General features: G+C 43.1%; 1 protein-coding gene across 1 annotated transcript; it reads right to left on the bottom strand.

Moving 5' to 3' along the window:
• Positions 1-773: 773 nt before the first annotated feature.
• Positions 774-22,318, bottom strand: LOC146341808 (vomeronasal type-2 receptor 26-like). Its single transcript, XM_084807697.1, has 3 exons — positions 22,175-22,318; positions 6,778-6,904; positions 774-1,680 (listed from the first exon to the last, which is right to left on the bottom strand). Exons 1-3 carry the CDS (start codon positions 22,316-22,318, stop codon positions 785-787), a joined length of 1,167 nt encoding a protein of 388 aa, XP_084663823.1. The 3' UTR covers positions 774-784.
• Between the last annotated feature and the right edge of the window lie 1,394 nt (positions 22,319-23,712).

The raw sequence follows: 23,712 nt of genomic DNA, 5'->3' as shown, positions 1-23,712 counted from the left end.
CTACGCCTCCTCTCCGCGCCCTCCATCTGGCGCCGCTCTCTGCGTCTGTGTCGCACATCCGCCAAGTCTGCTATCTGTGCTTGGTCACTCCCTGGACTGCTAACTAAACTAACAATGCTGTTGAGAGGAATCTCTGTCAGCTGTTGGTCCTGGGAAAGAGGAGCGCACTCCTCTCCCAGGAGCGACTGCTCTTCCTCAGAAGCAGAACTACTCTGGGATTCTATGGGCCGTTACTGTTACTTTCTGTGTGGAAGGAAAATGAGATGCAAGGGTTGTGTTTCACATTAGTGGTATTCACACATCGGACTGAACATGCATTCATACTCTATGCATGTTCCTTATGACTGTGTGATAATTTTGCCATATTGAATAATACTCCTGGCATGTAACCTCTATCCTCAAGTGGTGGGAGTGGGAATGATTTCACTAGCTCTGCTTCAGCTTCATCATTCTTGTTGGGGCCTATATGTGGAGGTCAACTGCCTGCTGAGGAGATCCTCCTGTATTAACAAAGTGCTTCCTTTGATGTTAGATGGACCAGTGGTATCACTCATGTTAATTTATCTTCACAGATCTTGAGTTTGTGGTTTTTTTTAGAATTTCTTTCCCTACAACTGTCCCTAAAAGAACCCCAAAAACTAACTTCAATAACATCCAGATTTTAAATATTGAAAATTTGAAAAAGAGGCAGAAATGGAGAATCAATGAAAAGGGGATTAAAAAAAAGTTATTGATTATTCCATTAAGGCAATCCTCAATAAAATGTGTTCTTTCAGAATTTGTTTTAATTTCTCATTAGCTTATCCCTGGTGTTTAAATCAGGTCTTAAGACAATCAGGTAACATTTTGGGAAAAATATACAACCCAGCAATCCAGCACTAGAAGCTAAGATAGAGAAGACCTCCACAGCTACCATGTCTTTCCTCTTGGAGCTCAGGTGGGCGGGAACAAAGGAGAGCCAAACACTGCAAAAGACCAACATGCTGAAGGTGATAAACTTGGCCTCATTGAAACTGTTCGGCAACTTCCTGGCAAAGAAAGCCACAGTGAAACTGATAATGGCCAGAAAACCCATGTAGCCCAGGACACAGTAAAACATACTTGAAGACCCCTCGTTACAACCCAGTACAATTTCTTCAACCACTGAGTGCATGTCAGCATCTGGGAATGGGGGAGAGATTCCCAGCCATACAATGCAAAGACATGCTTGAATAAGGGAGCAGGAAAGAACAATGGAGTTGGCCAGGCCTTTCCCCACCCATTTCCTGATCTTGGATCCCGGCTTTGTGGCCATAAAAGCCAGAACCACAGTGACGGTTTTTGCCAGCACACAAGATACAGCCACTGAGAAGATGATGCCAAAGCTAATTTGTCGGAGGAGACATATTATCTTCCCAGGTGGAATTATGAAGAGCAGGGCACAAAGGAAGCATAGGAGGAGGGAGATGAGGAGAGTGTAGGTGAGGTCCCGGTTGTTGGCTTTGACAAGGGGAGTGTTGTGGTGTTTCAAAAATGTCCCGAGTACCAAAACTGTGAAGAAAGAAAAGAAAAGTGCCAAAATAGCTAAACAAATCCCCAAAGGTTCTTCACAGGACAGGAAAGTTGCTATCTTGGAAACACATGAATCCTGGTCTTTGTTTGGATATTGATCTTCTGGACATTCAAAACAGTCATCTGTATCTGAAAATGAAAATATTTATTCTCACTTTTCAGAAATATGTTGTTATTAGTCTTCTGATGCACATTATTTGATACTCAAATGATTGTGCCAATGATAGCTACTTATTGTCAGTTTTGTCTATTATTATGCTATTGAATTATTTTAATCTTATTGTTTTAAAGTTTATTATTATTATTTATAGTTAGCAAGCCAGAAAGCTCTTTAGAAAAGGTGGTATATATTAGGTATGTGCTTTAGTGTCAGACAAATCCAGAACCTAATCAGGATGATTCAGATAGGTTTGGTAGGTGTCCGAATCAAAGCAAGGCTTCTCTGAAGCAGACCAAATCTAAATCTGAATGTTTGTGAAAATTCAGGATTCAGAGGGACACAGAAATAGAGGCAGCCTGCTCCCAAAACTGATACATTTTTCACCAATCTCTCCCTGTATGGAAAAGAGTAAGGTGGGATGAAACAGGAAAGAAATGAGGGGTTGTATTTTTGTCACTGGCAACTCTACCTTCACATTGGATGATTTTATATATCCCACCTCATTGGTAGTTATCTCTTTCTCAGGAGAAGGAACATTAAAATCATTTTGTTGAAGTTTCTGGGACTTGGGAGAGTGTAGTATTGAGTACTTGCTTGGAAAACATAGACTGTTTCTCCACATCTATGATCTACTCCTTTTCTATTGCACTTTCTGTGCCTTTGTTTCAAGTTGAGTACAAAACAAAAAAGTCTCAGACTGGTTTTCATTCTTCATAACTCCCTGGCCTCTGCGCTTATCCTCCTGAAAATGGGCACAAATAGGATGCATGCACACCAGCCCCACCACCAACTTTCCTGCCCTTGCATTCTAAGTCCCTTTGATAATTAGGGTTCCCAATAGGGATGGACGAAAGTCCCTTACCTGTCGTCAAGGACGTTCGCGGTGGGGGGGAGGTGCTTCACTGCTCCCCCCGCGAAGTTCAGGCCACGGGGAGAGGCTTCCCGCCTCGCCCTGGCCGAAATTCAGGCCGGGGAGGAGACTTCCCGCCTTGCCCGGCTGCGAACGCGCAAGTTTTTTTTTTTTAAAAAAAAACGCCCCCTGATAGGCTACGTGACGATTCACGTAGCCTATCACAGCTAGATCTGCAAAGTCAGCCGTGATAGGCTACGTCAATCATCACGTAGCCTATCACGGGTGACTTAAAAAAAAAAAAAGCGCGTACGCTAATGGCGGCCCCCATAGGGAGCCGCCATTCCCGTTCCTTATTTAGTCGCTGTAGTCTACGTAAATGTTTACGTAGACTACAGCTAAAATAAGGGCAAAGCTATTTGCATTGCCCTTATTTTCGCCGTAGTCTACGTAAACATTTACGTAGACTACAGCCACCAAATAAGGAACGGGAATGGCGGCTCCCTATGGGGGCCGCCATTATCCATACGCGCTTTTTTTTTTTTAAAGTCACCCGTGATAGGCTACGTGACGATTGACGTAGCCTATCACGGCTGACTTTGCAGATCTAGCCATGATAGGCTACGTCAATCGTCACGTAGCCTATCAGGGGGCATTTTTTTTTTCTTTGACTGCAATGGCGGCAGCAGCAGCCGGTCGAAAGACCGGCTGCTGCTCCCGCCCTGCTCGAACACCCGCCGAACCGCCGGCCAGACCCGCCACCGGGAGGGACATTCAGTGAAGGTAAGTCCCGTCCCGGGGGGGGTGCAGGGGGCGGGGGGGTTCGGAGGATTTCTCCCCGAAACTTGTTCGGGGGGCCGAACACGTTGGCGCTCGGCCCCCTGAAGTTTCGGGGAGAAATTCTCTGCCATCCCTGGTTCCCAATTCACATTGATAATTCAGCTCACATTCAAGTGAACAGAAACAGAATCCTTGTTCATACAACCTCTCTTTGTATGTTCACAGAGTGACCCATTTGTTTTCATAGATTGCTATTTTGTAGTAAGAATTGCAGGCAAGGGGCTCCCAATCTGGACTGGGACCTCAATGGGGAAAATGGTTAATACACCTATCGACCTTGATAAGATCCCAAACCATATTGGGACCCCTGCAGTCATTCTAGAGTGGGAAAGTGTTTGCTGGAGACTTTAAAAATAAATACAGATAAGTCTGCTCATGTTGCCTTTTAAAAAATATTTCTCCCTACTTAATTTTATTAAAACCGTTTAGATTATTTGACTGAAATTATAATATATTGAGATAGATAGATAGATAGATAGATAGATGATAGATGATAGATAGATAGATAGATAGATAGATAGATAGCCACGTTTATTATTTTATAGAAAGGAAAGATTGAAATCCCAGAAATCAAATCAGCAAAGAGTCTTCTGACACCTTAAAGACTAAGGGCACAATCCTATGACCACTAGTCAGTGGCTAGATGGCCATAGGATAGGTTGGTTCCCTGACAACCAACCTCCACCCCCTCCTGTGCTGCCTCATAGGCAGCACGGATCAGCCCCGCACTCCATGTTAGTAGAAGGAGCACAGAGCAGCAAAAATGGGGTGTTCCTGGGGGCGGGGTGGGGAGAGCAGACATGCCATTCTGATGCTTCCTATGCGTCATCCAGCATCCCCCCCGCACTCCAACTTCCTGTAGCTAGACACCTGAAATTGGCTGTCTAGCCATGAATGCAGGGCAGCTGAAGCACAGAGGGGAAGATCCCCTCCGCGCTGCTCCTGCCCTGCATTGGATAGGCTGTTGCCTCCAAGTTCGGAGGCGGCTGCCTATCCCCATAGGATTGCGCCCTAAGACATTTTTATGGGAGAAGCTTTTGTAGACTGCATTCCCTTCATCAGATTCATGACCGAGTGATTTTCATGCCTCAGGCAGAAAAACCCTCAGGCAATTTCCCCCCCTCATTATTATTGTTATATTATTATTGTTATCGTTATCATCAATCCCACAACAGAACAAAAGATGCATGACCTCTCACCCCTCAAAAGCAAAGGTGTCACCATCCCACTTATAAACAAAGGTATGCAGTTACCTAGTCATCCTCCTTCCAAGTAGCAAATTGCCCAACTTCCTAGAGAAATAGTTGTCCCACTCTCCTTTCACCACCTAAATTTAAAGCAGCCTTGCTCCCTCTTCCCAAATCAGTACAAGCAATACATACTCCGTATCAAAAGGAAGGGGGAATTCAGTACAACTGACAAGATATCCGCTGCCACTACGTATGGGACCTTTATGGAATTGAATTGCCCTCTACTGCTCTAAGCCTTGGTGCCTAGACTAAGGAAGGAAGAACTATCAGGAAACTTGAAGCCACATGCCACTTTCTCTCTTAACTTGTGTGTGTGTGTGTGTGTGTGTGCGTGTGTGTGTGCGTGTAAGCAAGCTCTTCCAACACAAACATAGCAAGTGTGCTTTCTTCTAGCCCAATGAAATGGAGAAGGTATATCCATATTAATAATAGTGACCATTCACAAAACAGTTGTTGATATTGGAAATACTGTTGGACTGGGTATGTCAATTAACATGGGTAGTCTAACAAAAAAAGAAAAGAAAAAAAGATTCCCAATTTCATCTGAAGCTATAAAATTGAACATCTGATGAATTGTAACTTAGCTCTCTCTTGTTCAAATATCCCTTTTAGGTTTCTTTGCAGAAAAATGGCCACTTTAAGGACAGTGACACATGGTGTTGGATCCACGACCTGCCTTCCATTTGATAAGGGGTGCAGAACCTCTTTCATCCCAAAGGCCAAATTCATTTTCAGAGAGGCTCTTAGGGGGCACATTCCAGTGGTGGGTAGGGCCAAAGTCAAAGGGGGGGGGGTCAAAATTGCCACAACTACCACCATATTTTATCTTAAAGCTGTTACTGTCAGTAACTAGGCCTTAGGAGAGGTATTTTGACCTTTTAAAATTTGGGGAGTGTTGCACAAAAGGTGAGAAAAACCACGAAACAATCATTGGTCAAGGGAAAGGTGGCAGATTTGTACCTGGGAAAGGTGGCAGATTTGTTCCCCGGACCTGACATTCTGAACCCCTGCATTAGAGGAAGGAAACTTCCACAAGAGGAAGGGCCCCACTCATGAAAGGTCTCTCTGCCTGATTTGGGCAGATCCCCACACACAATTCAGTCAGGCCTCTAGACTCTTTGACCCAGTTTGAATAATCAAAATCCATGGCTCATTGCAGGGTTATTTGAGGGTTGCTTCCCCTCCAGCCATGTTGCTCAGGTTCAGACAAGCTGTGCTTGGGTGGGTAATTAGGGAAATGGCAGATGGCATGCACTGGGAATTAAAACAAGCCACTGTGGCCTATTTGATTGTGTGAATTGGCCTATTGTGTAGGATTTCCAGGTGAGTGGAGGGGATGTCATGGGAAGTATGGGGCGGGAAAGTTCCACAGGACTCTGTTCGTTTTCATTAGAGGACTAACATAGTTACCCTTTGGAAATTGTCATAATAGAAATGAAATAAATAAGGGTTATCTAAGACTGTGGCAAGTTCTTATGTCCATCACCCATAGTCCTGATTAAAACAAACATTTTTTCTCCTCCCACAGAAGGCCATTGCTCCAATTGCAATTAGCATGTCCCAGTTTTAGATTATTGGTGAGAAGTTGTTTGCAATGGGCATGTTAGAATCTGTTCTAGCAGGGGTGGGTTACATGGGGCTCCCCAGAGGTTCTTGGACTTCTGCTTCCATCAGACCCAGCCATCACCTTGAATGATACTGTACTGTAGTAGTCCAACAATAGCTGGAGTGTCACAGATTCTCCACCCATGCATAACAGTCAGTGAGTGTATATCAGGAAAGATTATTAACTTTAAGCAGGGTGAGAAAGGAAAGAAGGAAATGAAATTGTAATTACTTGCAAGTTCTTTGATAACTTTTCTCCCTCTCCCATGTCACTGAAGTAAATGTTGACCCTGACCCATCTCCCTGGTTCTTGTTACTAATAAATTACTCTTTTAGTCCAACTGTACTAGTGTAAATTTGAGTTTTATCCATATAAGTGTATGGTAGGATGGCACATACTACCGGCTCTACCGCTGAAAAAACAGTGTTGCAGTTGGGGTTACACTTAAGTGGTGGTGGTGGTCTCTGCATCCTACACACAAAACTCCCACTCAGATAACTTTGCACATTACAATTCTTACCATTCTGGCTTGATGTTTTCCCCTGGGGACATGAGAGGCAATCATAACAGCAAATCTGTTCCCCTTCCTGCTTTTGCCTGAAATAACCAGGGCGACAGCTTTCAGTACACACAGACAGGGGCAATGCCTAGTCCAAACATGGTGGAAAAGTAGAATATTACCATTCAGAATATGAATTTGGAAATTTTTATGACTGCTCAATCAACAATTAAAGAAATGAGCAGGAAACACTGAATAAAGATATTGTCAATGTTCTAAAGTTTGTTGAAATGCAATGAGTTGCCATTGCTCTACAGCAGTTTTATTAGAGTTTTTTTCTTTTCCTTTTGTTTCATGATGGAAGGGAAAAAATCCCATTCAGTAACTTTACCCTTACATTCTATTTATACATTATCTGGGGAGGGGTGGTTTGCTGAAAATACCATCTTTGTTCCCACTCTGCTCCCATTAACTTTTGTATACATTGTTCCAGGAATTTCAAAAGCATTGTTATGGGACACACCGGAAGTGATTATTGAGTGGTTTTGTATAAGTGAGGCATACATATTTTAAAGAGAGAGAGAGAGAGAGAGAGCAAGCAAGCATTGAAGCCATTAACAGAGTCAAAAGGGTACAACTTGAACATAAACACAAAGGCACCAGGAAAATGCTAATACATTAATGGTAAGTCATTGAAGTTTCAGGTGGCAAAAGCCACTAAAATCCAGACCTCCACAGCTTATGTAAATAGAAAGTATTATCGATCTGGTAAAACAAATTAGAAGTGATTAGCAGGAGCCCTGGAAAAGGAACAGGTAATAATTTTATTCTGGCTATGGAAAACAGGGAAGGAAAACTGCTGTACCAGTCATGAGACATCAGCATAGTCTTTGCCAGGTTTTTGAAGGTGTTATATTCAATTTACAATCCAGAACCTTGAAGGCACAGATGTCTGTTTGCATGGCACCACTCAAAAAGGAACACTGTATGATGTTGAACCAACTATTAATGGAGCCAGATACAGAGGTTATTTAAAAAAAAAAAAAAAGCGGGAGGGGGGAGGAAAAGTACCAGGACTTGCTGGTTTCATTGGAGACTTTTATAAAACATTTGGGGATACCTTAATCCCCTATCTAAAATAATTATTCAACAAAATTCTTCAGGGAAGGGGCATACTTGCAACCTGAAAAGAACTGGACTAGTAGTTAGCTAGGTTAAGCTAGAGAAGGACTGCCTCACTATGAGATTGTGCAAACTAAACCTGCAAACTTCATGGCCACAATATTTGGCAACGTTTTTGACTTCTATATTTATTGCTCCATGCCATGCTTTTTGAACCACAGAGCCTAATGACAATTCTGCAGAGCCCCAAGGTTTGCCCACTTTTGTGGCATTTTGGTTGGTTCTAGTAAATGTATTGATAACTGTGGATTTTGGATTTGGTTAGTATCTTATTCTTTCATGTTTTGCATTGATTCTTTTTTAATAAAATGCAACAACTTCTATATTTCTTATTATATCATCTTTCTCAAAATTACAACCATGTTTGTTGCTCTTCCAGGGATTCTTTTCAGCTTCTCCACTTTTTTTTATGTGGTGTCATGGCAAATAATGAATAAACACAGTTCTCCAGTGAAGATGTTACACTTGTAATTAAATCATAACCTATTCATACCTACTCAGAAGTAAACCCTACTGAGTTCAATGAGATGGAAACACACACATGTATAGTGCACTCTTAAATATTTAAAACCTGTCTCTTTATTTCCATGGGATTTTCTGATTCACCTCAAAGTGCTATTGAATACTGAAGGACGTTTTATATAATAGCTCATATATCCCTGCTTTTGTGAAATTTTGAATTGTTATCCTGCTTTCCCAATTGCTGATTTGCACTCCTTTCAATGTTACATGTAAATACCAAGAATACAAAATTTAGTATGTTAAATGTCTTAGCACTACCAATGGAAATTCTCTTTGGACGTCATACGGTACCAGAAATTCAGTCAAAATGGGAATAATCCCCAAATTGCCTGCAGTCAGAACCTACTTGGTTAAAGCCACTGTGCCATGTGATGACATTATCATTAATGGTGAACATCTCCTGTGTAAGAGCCTGGGGGGGATGCAGCTTTCCCACTTTCACTCGATAAAAGGATTGGTTTGGGAATGTGACCCAGTTTATAATATCAAATCCAGTTACCAATTTTCCATTCAGGTCAAAAGAAACTTCATCCCCAGCACTGTTGTTAAATGAGACTCCTCTCAGAAAGTGGTGGAGCTGGATATTAAAAATAATAATAAAAAAATGAGGGTTTGCAAAAAGATATTAATGGGTATTACAGGAAACTTACCTCTTACACACATGGCAGAAACTCCCTAATGTCTCATGCGGTGCCCTGCTTCCCAGCCCTGCTCCCCTTTAATTTAATTTAAAATTGCAACACCAATAAGGACATAAATCACAGAGATGAAACACCAGATAGACTACACTTAAAATTCCTGACTGAAGAAGGATGTTTTGTTGGAAGACATGGGTAGTATCCAGTAGGGGCTGTGCATGCATGGCCAGCCCCACCAGCCCGGTCTGTGTGTGGCCCAATATCATGCATGGCCATGATAACCTATAGTGTTTCTGGGGGCAAGCACCAATATGAACAAAAATGCTGGTTTCTGGAAGGGGCAGGTCTCACCTTTTCCAGAAACAAGTGTTTTTGCTTGCGTTGGGGCTTGCCCCTGCAAGCATTATATTGTGGCCATGTGTGGACTGCAGCCTGGTGGGGCTGACCACACATGCATGGTCCCTACTGGATACTACCCTATAAGATAATTCAATAAGCAAATACTCTATGACTTATGAAAAACAAAAACAAAAAATGAGGCTACTGAGTTTTCAGACAAGCTCCCAAAGCAGGGAAATTGTGAGCTAAAGCCCACAAGCCTTAATGTCACATCCTCCCTAATGAGGCAGAAATTCTCATTGTCCCAAAGCAGATAAACTACATAGACAGGATGAGGAATATGGTATGCGGATGTGACTGTGGGGTTGTGGAACGTTTACTATGAAAAACTTAGGGGCACGTACTTATTTCTCTATTTTTAAGAGCAGCCTTCAGCAAACTGAATGACCCAGACCCACTCCAAACACCCCCTAACATCACATGAACTCTCAGGTAAGAACACACAAACTTATCAATACAAGCACACCTGGCCCATTCCCCCAGACATATTTGAGAGGAAAAGCTTCCAAACAGGATTTCAGCACTGGCACTATCGCTCACAAGGAGATACTGAGGAATCTAATGCATTTCATGCTTAGGGTGCAAAAAGCTGTATTGTTCCTTATGAGGGAGATGCAGTGTATCAGAGGTTCTTAGAAGTAATTTTGTGATGATGTCCTGCATGTCAGCTGCAAAAAGTGAATGAACTTCATAAGCATGTACTGAAAAATGGAGAGAGATGCTCAAAAAAGAATGCTCAAGCACGTCCCATAAAGGAATGGAACATTGCAGACAGAGTCTTAAGTGAATTATTTTATCTAGAGAGGTGCACAACCCAGAAATCGAGGCACATTTGCTTACCTTAGGGATGGAAAAGAATTTCATTTCATTACACATTAGAACTTGCCCCATTTGCAACCCCCAAATGCAAAGGCAAGCACATGGGGAGGGGGTTGTATGTTCTTGATCATGTTCGCAAAATGCCTTCATTAGAAAAATGCACACTTAAAAATGCACATTTTGAAAAATAAAATAAAATGCATGTTCATTCTTTATTTATTAAATCCAACAAAATACATCACCTTTACCCATACTTTACTCAGTGGGTTCAAAATGTGCACCTAAATGCACACTTTTCCCATTTGAACAACCTCACCCCCCCCCCGCTCCTACACACACATGCACACAATCAGGGACAGAATTCAGAGAACCTCAATTAGCTCAAGCCTCACTGATTCTCCCAATCTCTTGCTTTCTTCTGATTTCCTCAGATGTTTCACCTGTGCCTCCACCCCTTGAAGAATATGCTTTGTAATTTGAAAGTAAAGTTTTTTTTTATGGAAACTCTTATTCATAAGAAAGCAAAAACATGAAGAAAGTCCAAAGAAATAGTAGCACATCTGGGAAATGGGAGATGTGAACTCAGAACCAAGAAGTGCTAAACACAGAAACCATATGCAATATGTCCTCATATGCACTTCCACACTCCATGCCATTTCATAAACATTAATGGATGACATTTCAGTAAAATGTGGTTAAGAGAACTTAAACACATATTGGGACCATATCAGAATTGAAAGATATGGTGCTGTCCCAAATTGGCCTGCTCAGGACATTACCTGCCATGGCTGTCGATCCTGAAGATTCACTCTCCTGCTATTCACCATTGCTTTGTGTTCCGGTTGGCCTGACCGAATGGCATGTAAAGCATGTGCTATAGCATGGGCGGCATTATATATATTGTAGCTGTGGCCAGTCATGCTCATTTCAAAAAAAGCACCAGGAACACTCTCCAGCTTCTCCTCCCCAGTACAGGTGCCATCAGCTTTCTCACTAACAAATGGATTTGGAAATACACAGCCAAATGCCTGTTCCCAGAAGTCCTTGATGAAGCCATCATCTTTTGCTAAAAAATGTTTTCTAGCTTGAAGATATTTTTTGAATCCTGGTACTTCATTTGAGTGAACTGCAAAGGACAGAGCACCATGGATTGCTTGAATATCCCAACTCCTTTGATAAAGGTATGATGCAATGTCCATCTCTGCTGTCATGATCCACACTTTACCTTTAGGATCAGTAGACACGATTTCCATTTTGGGCAGGTATAGCAACAACCTCAAGTATAAGCTATTGTTTTCATAAACTAACACCGCATTGGCATTGCTCTTCATGGAAACATGATATGTTCCCATAAGCACACTCAGGTCATCAAAAAGACTACCCAGATAAAATGTTTTGATCCTTTCTAAGAAGGCAACACAGATACCATGGAGAAGGAACATTGGAAACATCACCCGCACAAATGTTCCTCCATCGTCTTCTTTAACAAGGATACCAACCCAAATCCACCTAAAGTGTAAAAGTAGCTGAACAATCCCTCTGTACTGGAAGGCTTCATTTGGGACCATCTGGTAGATGGGAAGGCTTTCACTTTTATCATTCATCTCTGGAGGAGAGCCATATGTTAACTACAGAAATGGAAATTGGATTGGGGAAGAGAAATAAATAAAGAAAATGTGTGTGCTGATATCTTTGAAAATTGTATTGAATGACATTTTTAAAAAACAAATGTTTATCATGTTGTGTTAAGGGTTTTCCATATTGTATTCTACACTGAGTGTCACAATGCCAGTAAATTGCTGTTTAGGGCAATGTGCTTAGTTTCAGCTTCATCAGTACCTTTCCTCTTGATGGCTATCAGTGGCAAAGTGGTTGACCTAAGTCCCAGATCTGTCTGTTTGTAGCTGGTTACATGAACAGAACTGTTGTAAGGTTATTTAAGGGTTGTTTAACCCTGCAACCATCCATGCTGTCCAGTTTCAGATGACCGGATAAGCTGTGGCAGGGTGCTGATTATGCAAACCATGCCCAACATGCACTGGCATGCACCACAGCTCACAACAAACCACTGTGGTTTGTTTAAGCCATGGTGGCTTATTTTGATAATGCAAACCAGTTCATAGGGTCTATGCAACTGGAACCATCAGGCAACTGAAGCTGCCATTCCAATGCCTGGACCTTTAAGGATGGTAGACATCAACCATATTCAGCTTCAAGAAATCAGTGCTATATGGAAAATAATATTTTAAACCTCAGAATTGATTATGAGGAGACTGTGAGTAGGGATGTCAGAGAATTTCACCACGAATCTCAGGGAGACCGAATGCCAGAGCATTCGGCCCCCCGAAATCGGTGGCGGAATGGCCCACACCCCCTGCACCCCCCCCAGGACGGGACTTACCTTGGGCAAATCTTCCTGGCGGCGGCGGCTCCGGCGGCGGCGTGGTGGTGGTGCAGCGGCGGCAGCGGCGGCCGGTCTTCCGACCGGCTGCCGCCGCCATTTCCAGTAAAAAAAAAGAAGTGATAGGCTACGTAAATGTTTACGTAGCCTATCACGGCTGATTTAAAAGAAAAAGAAAAAACGCGCGTACGCAAATAGCGATGCTACGCTATTTGCATTCCCCTTATTTTCGATGTCTTAGTCTACATAAATGTTTACGTAGACTAAGATGTGTCAAAGTAAGGAATGCAAATGGGGGCGCCCATGGGCACCGCCATTTGCGTATGTGCATTTTTTTTCTTTTAAATTAGCCGTGATAGGCTACGTAAACATTTACGTAGACTATCACGGCTGACTGCAGGGACGCAAACGGCGGTGGCTACGGCCGCTGCCATTTGCGGACCCGGCCGGCCAGGATTCGGGGAGGAGGGACGGAGAGCCTCCCCCCCGGCCAGAATTTCGGGGGGAGGGACGGAGCGCCTCCCCCCCACCTCGAATCAAATTTTGTTAAAAAGTAAGTGACTTTCGTACATCCCTACCTGTGAGGAGAGAAAAGGGTGGGGGGAGGCAGGACAGAAAATACAAGTCCTGAGGGTCCGAATAAAGACCAGGAAAGAGTAGCAGCACCATTCTGCCCTTCCCCCAGTTACCAGACAGCAGAGGCTACATAATCAACATTCAATAACTGAGGCCTACAGTTATTTCTGACTCTGGCAATACACAGCTAGGGAGCTTTTTAAAGAAATAAGCTGGTTTTTTGGACTATATAGCTATTGTACCCCCTTCCCTCTATTTTATTGTGTTGAGACATACTTTGAATTATTTACTCATTTCAATGTTTGTGTTGCATCCTCCCCTCTTTTCCCTTTCCTGTTCAACAAATCCTGTTTCTTGTTTTATACGTTGATTGCTGGTTTTTCCATGCCTGCTTTCAAGGAACAGGGGTTCTGTTGGACTGGAAGTGTGGCACACTAGTTTGGGGCCAGCATTTTTCCCCACAACTGTATGTATGAACTCAGGTCCCAGCAGTGCTTCCACATGTGGCCCCACTTTCCTGACCAACTACTCTGTAGGGTGGAAGAAACTATGGGCCCCTAGTTCATACATACAGGAGTGGAAGGAGGAGAAAGAAGCTGATCGTAGACTAGCATGCCATGACTCCAGTCCACCAGGACCCAGAGACCATAGGGCAACTTACAAAACAAGAAACAGAATTTATTGAAAGGGGGGGGGGGAGGTTCAAATCAATTATTCTACCAAAAATCATAAATTAAAAATGTAAAAGGGAAAGTGTTCCATAATTCATATTTTGTCCAATAATGGTATTGTTCAAGTATGGATTTTGTCATTTTTCCTATGGCCTGCACAGCTACCTTTACTTTTAGTAAAAAAAAATAATAAGAACTACTTTAATGAGTAAAAATATATATATATTATGGCATAAAACCTTCAATCTTGGTCCACCTCATCAGAAGATGTTTTTAGCGTTAAAAGTATTACTGAACCACTCCATATACTAGCTCATTACAATGGCTAGATCTATACTAGTGCTTTTTATTGGTACTAGGGTTGGCGGAGAATTTCTCCCCGAAACTTCGGGGGGCCGAGCGCCAACGTGTTCGGCCCCCCAAACAAGTTTCAGGGAGAAATTCTCCACCCCCCCACTCCCCGCACCCCCCCCGGGACGGGACTTACCTTTGGCGAATGTCCCTCCCGGCGGCGGGTCCGGCCAGCGGTTCGGCGGGTGTTCGTCCGGGGCGGGAGCGGCAGCCGGTCTTTCGACCGGCTGCCGCCGCCGCCATTCCAATAAAAGAAAAAAAAATGCCCCCTTGATAGGCTACGTGACAATTAACGTAGCCTATCACGGCTAGATTTGCAAAGTCAGCCGTGATAGGCTACGTTAATCGTCACGTAGCCTATCACGGGTGACTTTAAAAAAAAAAAAAGCGCACGGATAATGGTGGCCCCCATAGGGAGCCACCATTCGCGTTCCTTATTTGGTCGCTGTAGTCTACATAAATCTTTACGTAGACTACGGTGAAAATAAGGGCAACGCAAATAGCGTTGCCCTTATTTTCGCTGTAGTCTACGTAAAGATTTACGTAGACTACAGCGACCAAATAAGGAACGCGAATGGCGGCTCCCTATGGGGGCCGCCATTTGCGTACATGCTTATTTTTTTTAAAAGTCACCCATGATAGGCTACGCGATGATTAACATAGCCTATCATGGCTGACTTTGCAGATCTAGCCGTGATAGGCTACGTTAATCGTCATGTAGCCTATCACGGGGGCATTGTTTTTTTTTAAAAAAAAACTTTTTAGTTCGCGGCCGGGCAAGGCGAGGCGCCTCCTCCCCAGCCTGAATTTCGGCCGGGCAAGGCGGGAAGCCTCCCCCCCCGGCCTGAACTTCACGGGGGGAGCAGCGAAGTGCCTCCCCCCCACCGCGAAAAGCTTCGAGGACAGGTAAGTGACTTTCGTCCATCCCAAATTGGTACTGAATAGTGCACTAATAACTGTTGGGGCACATTATGCATTCTGTATTCTGCTTTTCTGGCCAGTGTGTGTGTGTGTGTGTGAGAGAGAGACAGAGAGAGACAGAGAGAGACAGAGAGACAGAGAGAGAGAGAGGAGAGAGGGGTGGCAGATCTCTTCTTGTAATCAAAGTTATTCTGCCTCTGATCACTGAGGCTGTCTCTGGTGATCTTGCAGGGAAGAAATTCTACTGCTTCTGAGAATGGAGTCACTCTCTGATAAGATCTCTAATAAAGAAATTCCTTTTAACATTACTTCATATTATATAAGCTATGACTTTATGCAATAAACTCAGTGGATTGACTGACTTATCAATAGTCCAGAATGGGTGCGTGGCTGGTAGGAAAACTCTCTTTCAGTTGAATGCTGCTCTGATTTGTCTCCCCCCACCCCAAATAAATTCTGCCTTGCACTCCAAAACACAGTAGAATTAGACAGTTTATTTCAGCCATGTGAGAAACAGAAGTCAATATCAGCTAGTTTGTGGGGAGGGTGCCAAATAAGCATCCAAATGAATGAATGATTTAAATCAAGTCAATAAACAATAAGATATGTGAGTCTAATGTTGATATGTTGATAGGTCATTTCTTAAAATAAAACCTGTCTTTAGCTGTGCAGTCCAGGACTCAGAAGTAATTGTAGGGCTCAGTTACAGACAGTCACTGATTGGCAACTGAGGGAAGGGTAGGGATGTCAGAGAATTTCAGCACGAATCTCGGGGAGGCCGAATGCCAGCACATTCGGCCCCCCGAAATCAGTGGCAGAATGTTCTGCCACCCCCCCGCCACCCCCGGGACGGGACTTACCTTCGGCGAATCTTCCTGGCGGCGGCTGCTCCGCCGGCGGTTCGCCAGCAGTTCGGTGGTGGTGGCTGCGGAGGCCAGTCTTCCAACCGGCTGCCACCACCGCCATTTCCAGTAAAAAAAAAAAAAAACGTGATAGGCTACGTAAAGATTTACGTAGCCTGTCACAGCTAGATTTTTAAAAAACACCATGATAGGCTACGTAAATGTTTACGTAGCCTATCATGGCTGATTTAAAAGAAAAAAAAAACATGCACGTACGCAGATGGTGGCGCCCATGGGCACCGCCATTTGCGTTCCTTATTTTGGCACGTCTGAGTCTATGTAAACATTTACTTAGACTAAGATGGCAAAAATAAGGGGATTACAAATAGCGTAGCATCTACGCTATTTGCGTTCCCCTTATTTTTGCCGTCTTAGTCTACGTAAATGTTTACGTAGACTAAGACGTGCCAAAATAAGGAACGCAAATGGCGGTGCCCATGGGTGCCGCCATGTGCGTACGCACATTTTTTTTCATTTAAATCAGCCGTGATAGGCTACGTAAACATTTACGTAGCCTATCACAGCTGACTGCAGGGACGCAAACGGCGGTGGCTACGGCCGCTGCCATTTGCGGAGCCGGCCGGCCAGGATTCGGGGGGGGGATGTAGCACCTCCCCCCTGGCCAGAATTTTGGGGGGGAGGGATGGAGCGCCTCCCTCCCTGGCTAGAATTTTGGGGGGAGGGACGGAGCGCCTCCCTCCCACCGCAAATGTCACCCTTCGAAAAGGTAAGTGACTTTCGTACATCCCTAGGGAAGGGTAGAAAATTCTTTAAAAGCTCTGTGTCCTTCTATCTCCTTACAATCCACTCAGAAAGAATCCCCCTACAGTGGGTCATCAGGCGTGAAAAGCATTAATGTGCTGCCATTCCAACCTAGCTGCACTCACACCCTGTTGTATTCCCCCTCCCAATCTGCAAATAAGACCTTATAGAATCATAGAATAGTAGGGTTGGAAGGGGCCTATAAGACAATGGTGTCACCCAGGACCTATTAGGAGATGTAAATGTTGTTGAACAAACTGGAAACAGTTATCACAGTGCTATCAGATTTAATATATATTTAAGTGGAAAATTGCCCAGGAAGTCCAACACACAACCATTTGACTTCAAAAGAGGAACTTCTCTAAAATGAGGGAACTGGTGAAACAGAATCTAAAAGGGGGAGTCAAAAGGATTAAATCCCTTCAAAATGCTTGGGGATTACTCAATACCACAATAACAGAACCCAGCAAAAATGTATACCACGGGTTAGGAAAGTTAGCACAAAGTCCAAGAAGTTGCTGGAATGGTTAATGACCAGTGTTAAGGTAGCTATTAGAGAAAAGAGAGCTTCCTTCAGAAAATGGAAGTCTTGCCCAAGTAAGGAAAGGGAGCACAAGCTTGCACAAAGATGATGCAAACAGACAATAAAAGATGCGAAAAAGCATTTTGAAGAGCATATCACTAACAATGTCAAGGCTAATAATACAGAAATCTTTAAATACATCAGAAGCAGAAAACCAGCTAGGGAGGCAGTTGGACCATTGGATGACAATGGAGTTAAAGGAGTACTAAAGGAGGACAAGGAGATTGCAGAGAAGCTGAATGAATTCTTTTCATCCTTGTTCCTGCAGAAGAGATAGGACAGATACCTGTAGCTGATGTTTTCAGGAAGGGAGTCTGAAGAACTGAGGCAAATAGTGGTGATAAAAGATGAAGTTCTCAACCTTATGGATAAAATTGAAAGGAAATAAATCACCAGCCCAGATGGTATCCATCCTAGAGTTCTCAAAGAACTCAAATATGAAATTGCTGATCTTCTAACCAAAATATGCAACATGTCCCTAAGGTCAGCCTCTATATCAGAGGACTGAAAGATGGCCAACGTAACACCATTTTTCAAAAAGAGTTCCAGGGGGATCTGGGAAATTACAGGCCTGTTAGCTTAACGTCTGTTCTGGGTAAATTGTTTAAAGGCATTTTTAAAGAGAAAATTAGTAACTATATAGAAGGACAAGCCATGCTGAAACAGAATCAGCATGAATTCTGCAAAGATAATTCCTGCCTCACTAACCTTTTAGAGTTCTTTGAGAGTGTCAATAAACATGTAGACAGGAGTGATCCAGTAGACATTGTTTACTTGGACTTCCAAAAGGCTTTTGACAAAGTCCCTCATCAAAGACTCCTGAACAAACTTAGCAGTCATGGAATAAGAGGACAGGTCCTGTTATGAATCAATAACTGGTTAAAGAACAGAAAGCAGAGAGTAGGAATAAGTGGTATTTTTTATTTTTTCCCAATGGAGGGAAGTAAATAGTGGGGTCCCACTGGGTTCTGTATTAGGACCAATGTTTTTCAACCTGTTCATAAATTATCTGAAGTTATCACTGAGCAGTGAAGTGGCCAAGTTTGCAGATGACACCAAATTGTTTAGGGTGGTTAAAACAAAAAGGGCTTGTGAAGAGCTCCAAAAGGATCTCTCCAAACTAGGAGAATGGGCATCTAAATGGCAAATGCAGTTCAATGTAAGCAAGTTTAAAGTGATGCATGTTGGGGCAAAAAATCCCAACTTCAAGTAAAGCCTAATGGGATCTGAGCTAGCAGTGACTGACCAAGAAAGAGATTTTGGGGTTGTGGTGGACAGCTCAATGAAGATATCAACCCTGTGTGCAGCGCTCTAAAAAAAAGGGAACTCAATGTTAGGCATAATTAGAAAAAGGAATTGAGAATAAAACTGCCAATATCATACTGCCTCTATACAAATCTATGCCTGACCACACTTGGAATACTGTGTACAATTCTGGTCACTACACTTAAATAAAGATATTGTAGAGCTGGAAAGGTGCAGAAAAGGGCAACTAAAATGATCAATGGGCTTGAGTATCTCCTCTATGAGAGAAGGTTACATCAGCTGGGATTGTTTAGCTTGGAAAAAAGGAGGGTAAGGGGAGAGACATTAGATGTCTACAAAATTATGCATGGTGTGGAGAATGTGGAAAGGGAGACATTTTTCTCCCTCTCTCAAAATACTAGAACCCAGAGAATCCTATGAAGCTGATTGGTGAGAGATTCAGGACAGATAAAAGGAAGGACTTGTTCACACAGCACATGGATAAACTATGGAATTCGCTACCACAGGAAGTACTACCAGTTGGGATGACTTTAAAAGTGGGTTAGAAAAATTCCTGGAGGAAAAGGCTATCATTGGCTCCTAGTCTTGATGGCTCTGTGCTACCTCCAGTACCAGAGGCAGTGAACCTATGTACATCAGTTGCTGGGGAACATGGGTGGGAGGGTGCTGTTATGCTCATGCCCTGCTTGAGGGTCCCCAGTTGACAGCTGGTTGGCCACTGTGTGGACATAATGCTGGACTAGATGGACCCTTGGTCTGATCCAGCATGGCTCTTCTTATGTTCTTATGTTCCTTTAGAACCAAGAAATCAAGTATAACATGGTCCCTTTCCCCCAGAATTCCTGTAACAGCTACTTTATCCACTATGTCATCTCTGTTGGTGAGGAACAAGTCAAGGATAGCCAATCCTCTAATTCCTTCCTCCACTTTCTGTAGGAGGAAGTTATCAGCAATACAAGTCAGGAATTTCCTGGAGGGGCCATGTTTTGCAGAATTTGTCTCCCAACAGATATCAGGGAAATTGAAGTCCCCCATTACTACTACATCATGCTTCCTTGAAACATTGGCTATTTGCTTTTCATACGTTTCATCCTCAACTTCTCCTTGATTGGGTGGCTGGTAGTAGACTCTGACCACCAGGTTCTTTTTATTCTTTGCTCCATTTATTTTAGCCCAGATGCTCTTGATAGGACTACCAAGCCCAACCTTCTGTATTTATGTGCAGAGATATGTATTTTTTTAACATATAGTGCAACTCCACCTCCCTTTCTGTTCCCCCTGTTCTTTTGAATAAGTTATATCCTTCAATTGCTGTATTCCAGTCATGGGAGTCATCCCACCACGTCTCAGTTACACCTATCAAGTCATAACGTCCCTCCCACATTAAGAGTTCAAGTTTGCTCTGTTTGTTTCCCATACTCTGGGCATTAGTATATAGACATCGAAGACCATGTGCTTTATAGTGTGGATTTTTTTCCTACATGTTTTTGAAGACTATTATTGGGCACTATTAGAGCTGTTCTCTCCGTTGTGGTGCATAAGCCTTCATGGGGTGAAATATCACACTTTTTTTTTCAAAACCTACGAAGACCTTATAGTTCTCCTGGATCACAGCACATACTACAATTTATCCCTTATTTAAGATAACAGAACATTTGCCAAAAGATGCTGTATTAATGAGGAAGTGTTATTAGAAAATAAATTCCAGATAAATCTAATGAGGTGTGGTGGGGGGAGAGATATCTGTCAAACTGTTGGATGTCACTTGTCAAAATTTTACTTTTTTTAGAAACAAACAATTCCTTATCTGTTCTACCTCAAAATTGGCACAGAACATCCTCAACCAGAGTTCTCCTACATTGCCAAGATTTCATATGTTTGCTCAGCCATTTTCTCAGTATAAACCAGCACAGTTACTTTCCCAATTTCTGGTTATACTGACAGGATGTGACTCACCATACTCACCTTCAACATAGGGCTAGCTCTCTGGCTCTGTACAACATTGAATATATGTGCTTAGGGGGAATTTTCTCTCCCCAGGACATAGAGGAAACTGCTCTTTCACTGGGAAATCCCACCTATGGGGTCATTTATTGGCAGGGAATGCTTGTATTTCACAGCCTAAAGAGCACTCTGCCACTGCAGCATAACTCTCTGCCAAGCTGGCCCTTTTCCACTGCCACCAATTCACTTAGAATACTTTAAAACTTCCTAGTAGCCTGGTATAAGAGGCTTGGGTATTAGATGAGCACCAACACTAGAGACAAGATGATTTAACAAATTAATTTGTTAAAGGGACATTTTACAAATAAGGGAATACTAATATATACTTTGGGGGTTTCCAAAGCCTACTTAGTAACAATTTTTTTGGACTGAAGATGACACTTAATAACATCTTAATAACTTCTTTTAGTTCAGGCCAAATTCCCTAAACCTTCACCCCAGCCAAATACACTCACAACCATGTCCAGCTCTTGGGTACTATCTTCATCTGACTCTCAAAGCTCCTCCTTTGGTATTTGTGGCTGCTTGGACAGTCTATCTGGGTTTTTACTGCTTGCTTGTGTAACCTTCTTCCGGCAAGATCTTAGGGCAGCCTCCTGGCATCACACAGCCTCCTGCTCCCTATGCCTGAACTTCACCAGCCACATGTGGTTATCACACAGAGAAAGAATAGCTTAATATCCAGGCCTTAGCTACTCACTTTCCCCTCAGCTTTCTCCTAGTCCTTCTATAACACCACCCACCAACTAACAGACCTGCTCCATTCTTGTCTACCAATGAACTAACTCAGTCATCAACAGTCAACTCCTTAACTGTCATTTCCTAACTGCTCTTTTCCACATGGCTGGAATCCTCAGCCAATCAGAATTTAATCTACCTAATCATGGCTCCATTTACAATATTTAAAGTGATTGTCTCTCTTTCCCCTTCAGAATGTCACTAAGCAACTACAGCACAGGCCTTTGACAGTAACAAAACAAGGTCTCAGACCTACTCAGATACATTACAGCTTCACAGAGGCCAACAACAGTTATATACCTGATATTACTTCAGAGAGCTCAATGTGCATTTTTATGAGAATAAATTGAAGAGTTCAACATTAAAGCAAATATTTCAGAATTTAGGCCTTTGTTTTTAATTTTAAGCTTTTGTAATGTTGCATTAATTATGATGATAAATTTGCAGTCTAAGGAGTCCAAAATGAGAAATTACTCTGTTGTGGAAACCTTGGCCCATTTTAAATTCACAAGGTGGTTCTCCCAGCCCCTGCCTAAAGATAGTATAAATTGTTCCTTCTACCTCACTTAACTTAGACAAAAGCAGTGGGTAACCAATCTCAGGAAAGGGATGACTTGAGATAGGATGTGCCTTCTGTGCTTCTCCATAATAGAATATAATGCCACTGCATGGGCATATCCTACCTGTGGAACTTTGTATATGCCCAAGATATCTGATACATCAAGGGAGGTTGCAGAATTAAGTGCCCCAATGACTGACATCAAGTTGTTCTGAAATCCACACTTGTAGTTGGGAATAAATCTGTTCTGAGTGGTGAAAAGTTCCATTGTGGCATGATAGGTCCATCTAGTACCATAAGTATCATAGATATTGAAGCCCAGTGTGACGTTGGGTAAGATCTGGTGGTTTTCATTGTTCTCCTTCACAGCAAATATCAAGGCCAAAATATGCTGGTAGTTCTTAGTCAGGACACTGCAATGAGAATAGCATGCTGTATCAAAGGAAATTCTGCATCTACCAAAACCATTGCCGCTGGGTTTTGCTCCATCACTCACTGCACTATATATTTTAAATATATTTAGGATTGTCATTTGAATAAATACACTAACAGAATTTTATTCAATCAGTTAATGATAGCCTTAGATAGTGTGAACAGACCCAGATATCTTTTTCAGTGGAGGAATTGCTTGTGTGTGTGTGTGTTTGCTATTAAAAAAAGGCCTTTTTTTAAAGATGCATCGAAGAAAATAGTGAGGATTGTACAAGTTGCAGTTTCATGGCTAGAAACCAGGGCAGCAAGCTGTAACTTGTTTAGCTGATTGATGTCTGTGTATATAAGGACAGGTCAGTAGGGATGTACAAATCCCCTACCTGGTTCCAGCCCAGGGTTTCGGTGGTAGTGGGGAGGCGATCCATCCCTCCCCCCAGAATCCTCCCCAGCCAGCTCCACTCTGTGGCAAGGCTGCAGAGCCACTGGCCGGGGCTGGCCGCAGCCAGACTTCCAGCCGTTGCCAGGCTGCTGTGGCCATAAACAGCGGCCGTCGTAGCAGCCGCCATTTGCATGCCTGCATTAGGCCGTGATAGGCTATGTAAGTATTTACGTAGCCTATCACAGCAAAAGGCAGGGATGCAAATGGTGGCGGCCATTTGCACCCCTGCCCTTTGCCATGATAGGCTATGTAAATACTTACATTGCCTATCATGGCCTAATGCAGGCATGCAAATGGCGGCCGCTACTACGGCCACCATTTTTGGCCGCAGCAGCCCAGCACCGGCCAGAGGATGAGCCGGAGCCGCTGCTACACCCGCCACTGCATCCGCTGCCGCATCCACTGCCAGGTAGGTCCATTCCGGGGGGGATTTCAGGGGGTGGCGGGGGAGCCATTCCACCATTCTAAAGAATCCAGCCTCACTGGAGTCTGTGGCGGAATTCTCCAACATCCCTACAGGTCAGTTCAGGTTTACTTAATGAGGTGGAAAATAAAAGTCCTACATCTTCATTTCTTTAGGCTTTCTCAGTTTAGCTATTGCCAGAGGGGTGGGCATGTTAATCTGTTGCAGCATAAACGGACACAAGTAACAGCGTATTATAGCTATGCCATAATGGTTTAGCTACGTATCCTATGCTAAGAAGGGAGTGGGAAAGCCAATATATGAAATATGCCCTTTCCTTCAAACAATAGCTCAAATCTTTTTCTGGCTAAATGTTAAGATGCTCACA

This window comes from Heloderma suspectum, chromosome 6 (genome assembly GCF_057233095.1).
Source record: "Heloderma suspectum isolate Gila_16-S chromosome 6, 16-S_ref, whole genome shotgun sequence".
Lineage (NCBI taxonomy): Eukaryota > Metazoa > Chordata > Lepidosauria > Squamata > Helodermatidae > Heloderma > Heloderma suspectum.
Note: the sequence above shows the minus strand (reverse complement) of the source record. Positions and strands in the feature narration are given on the sequence as shown.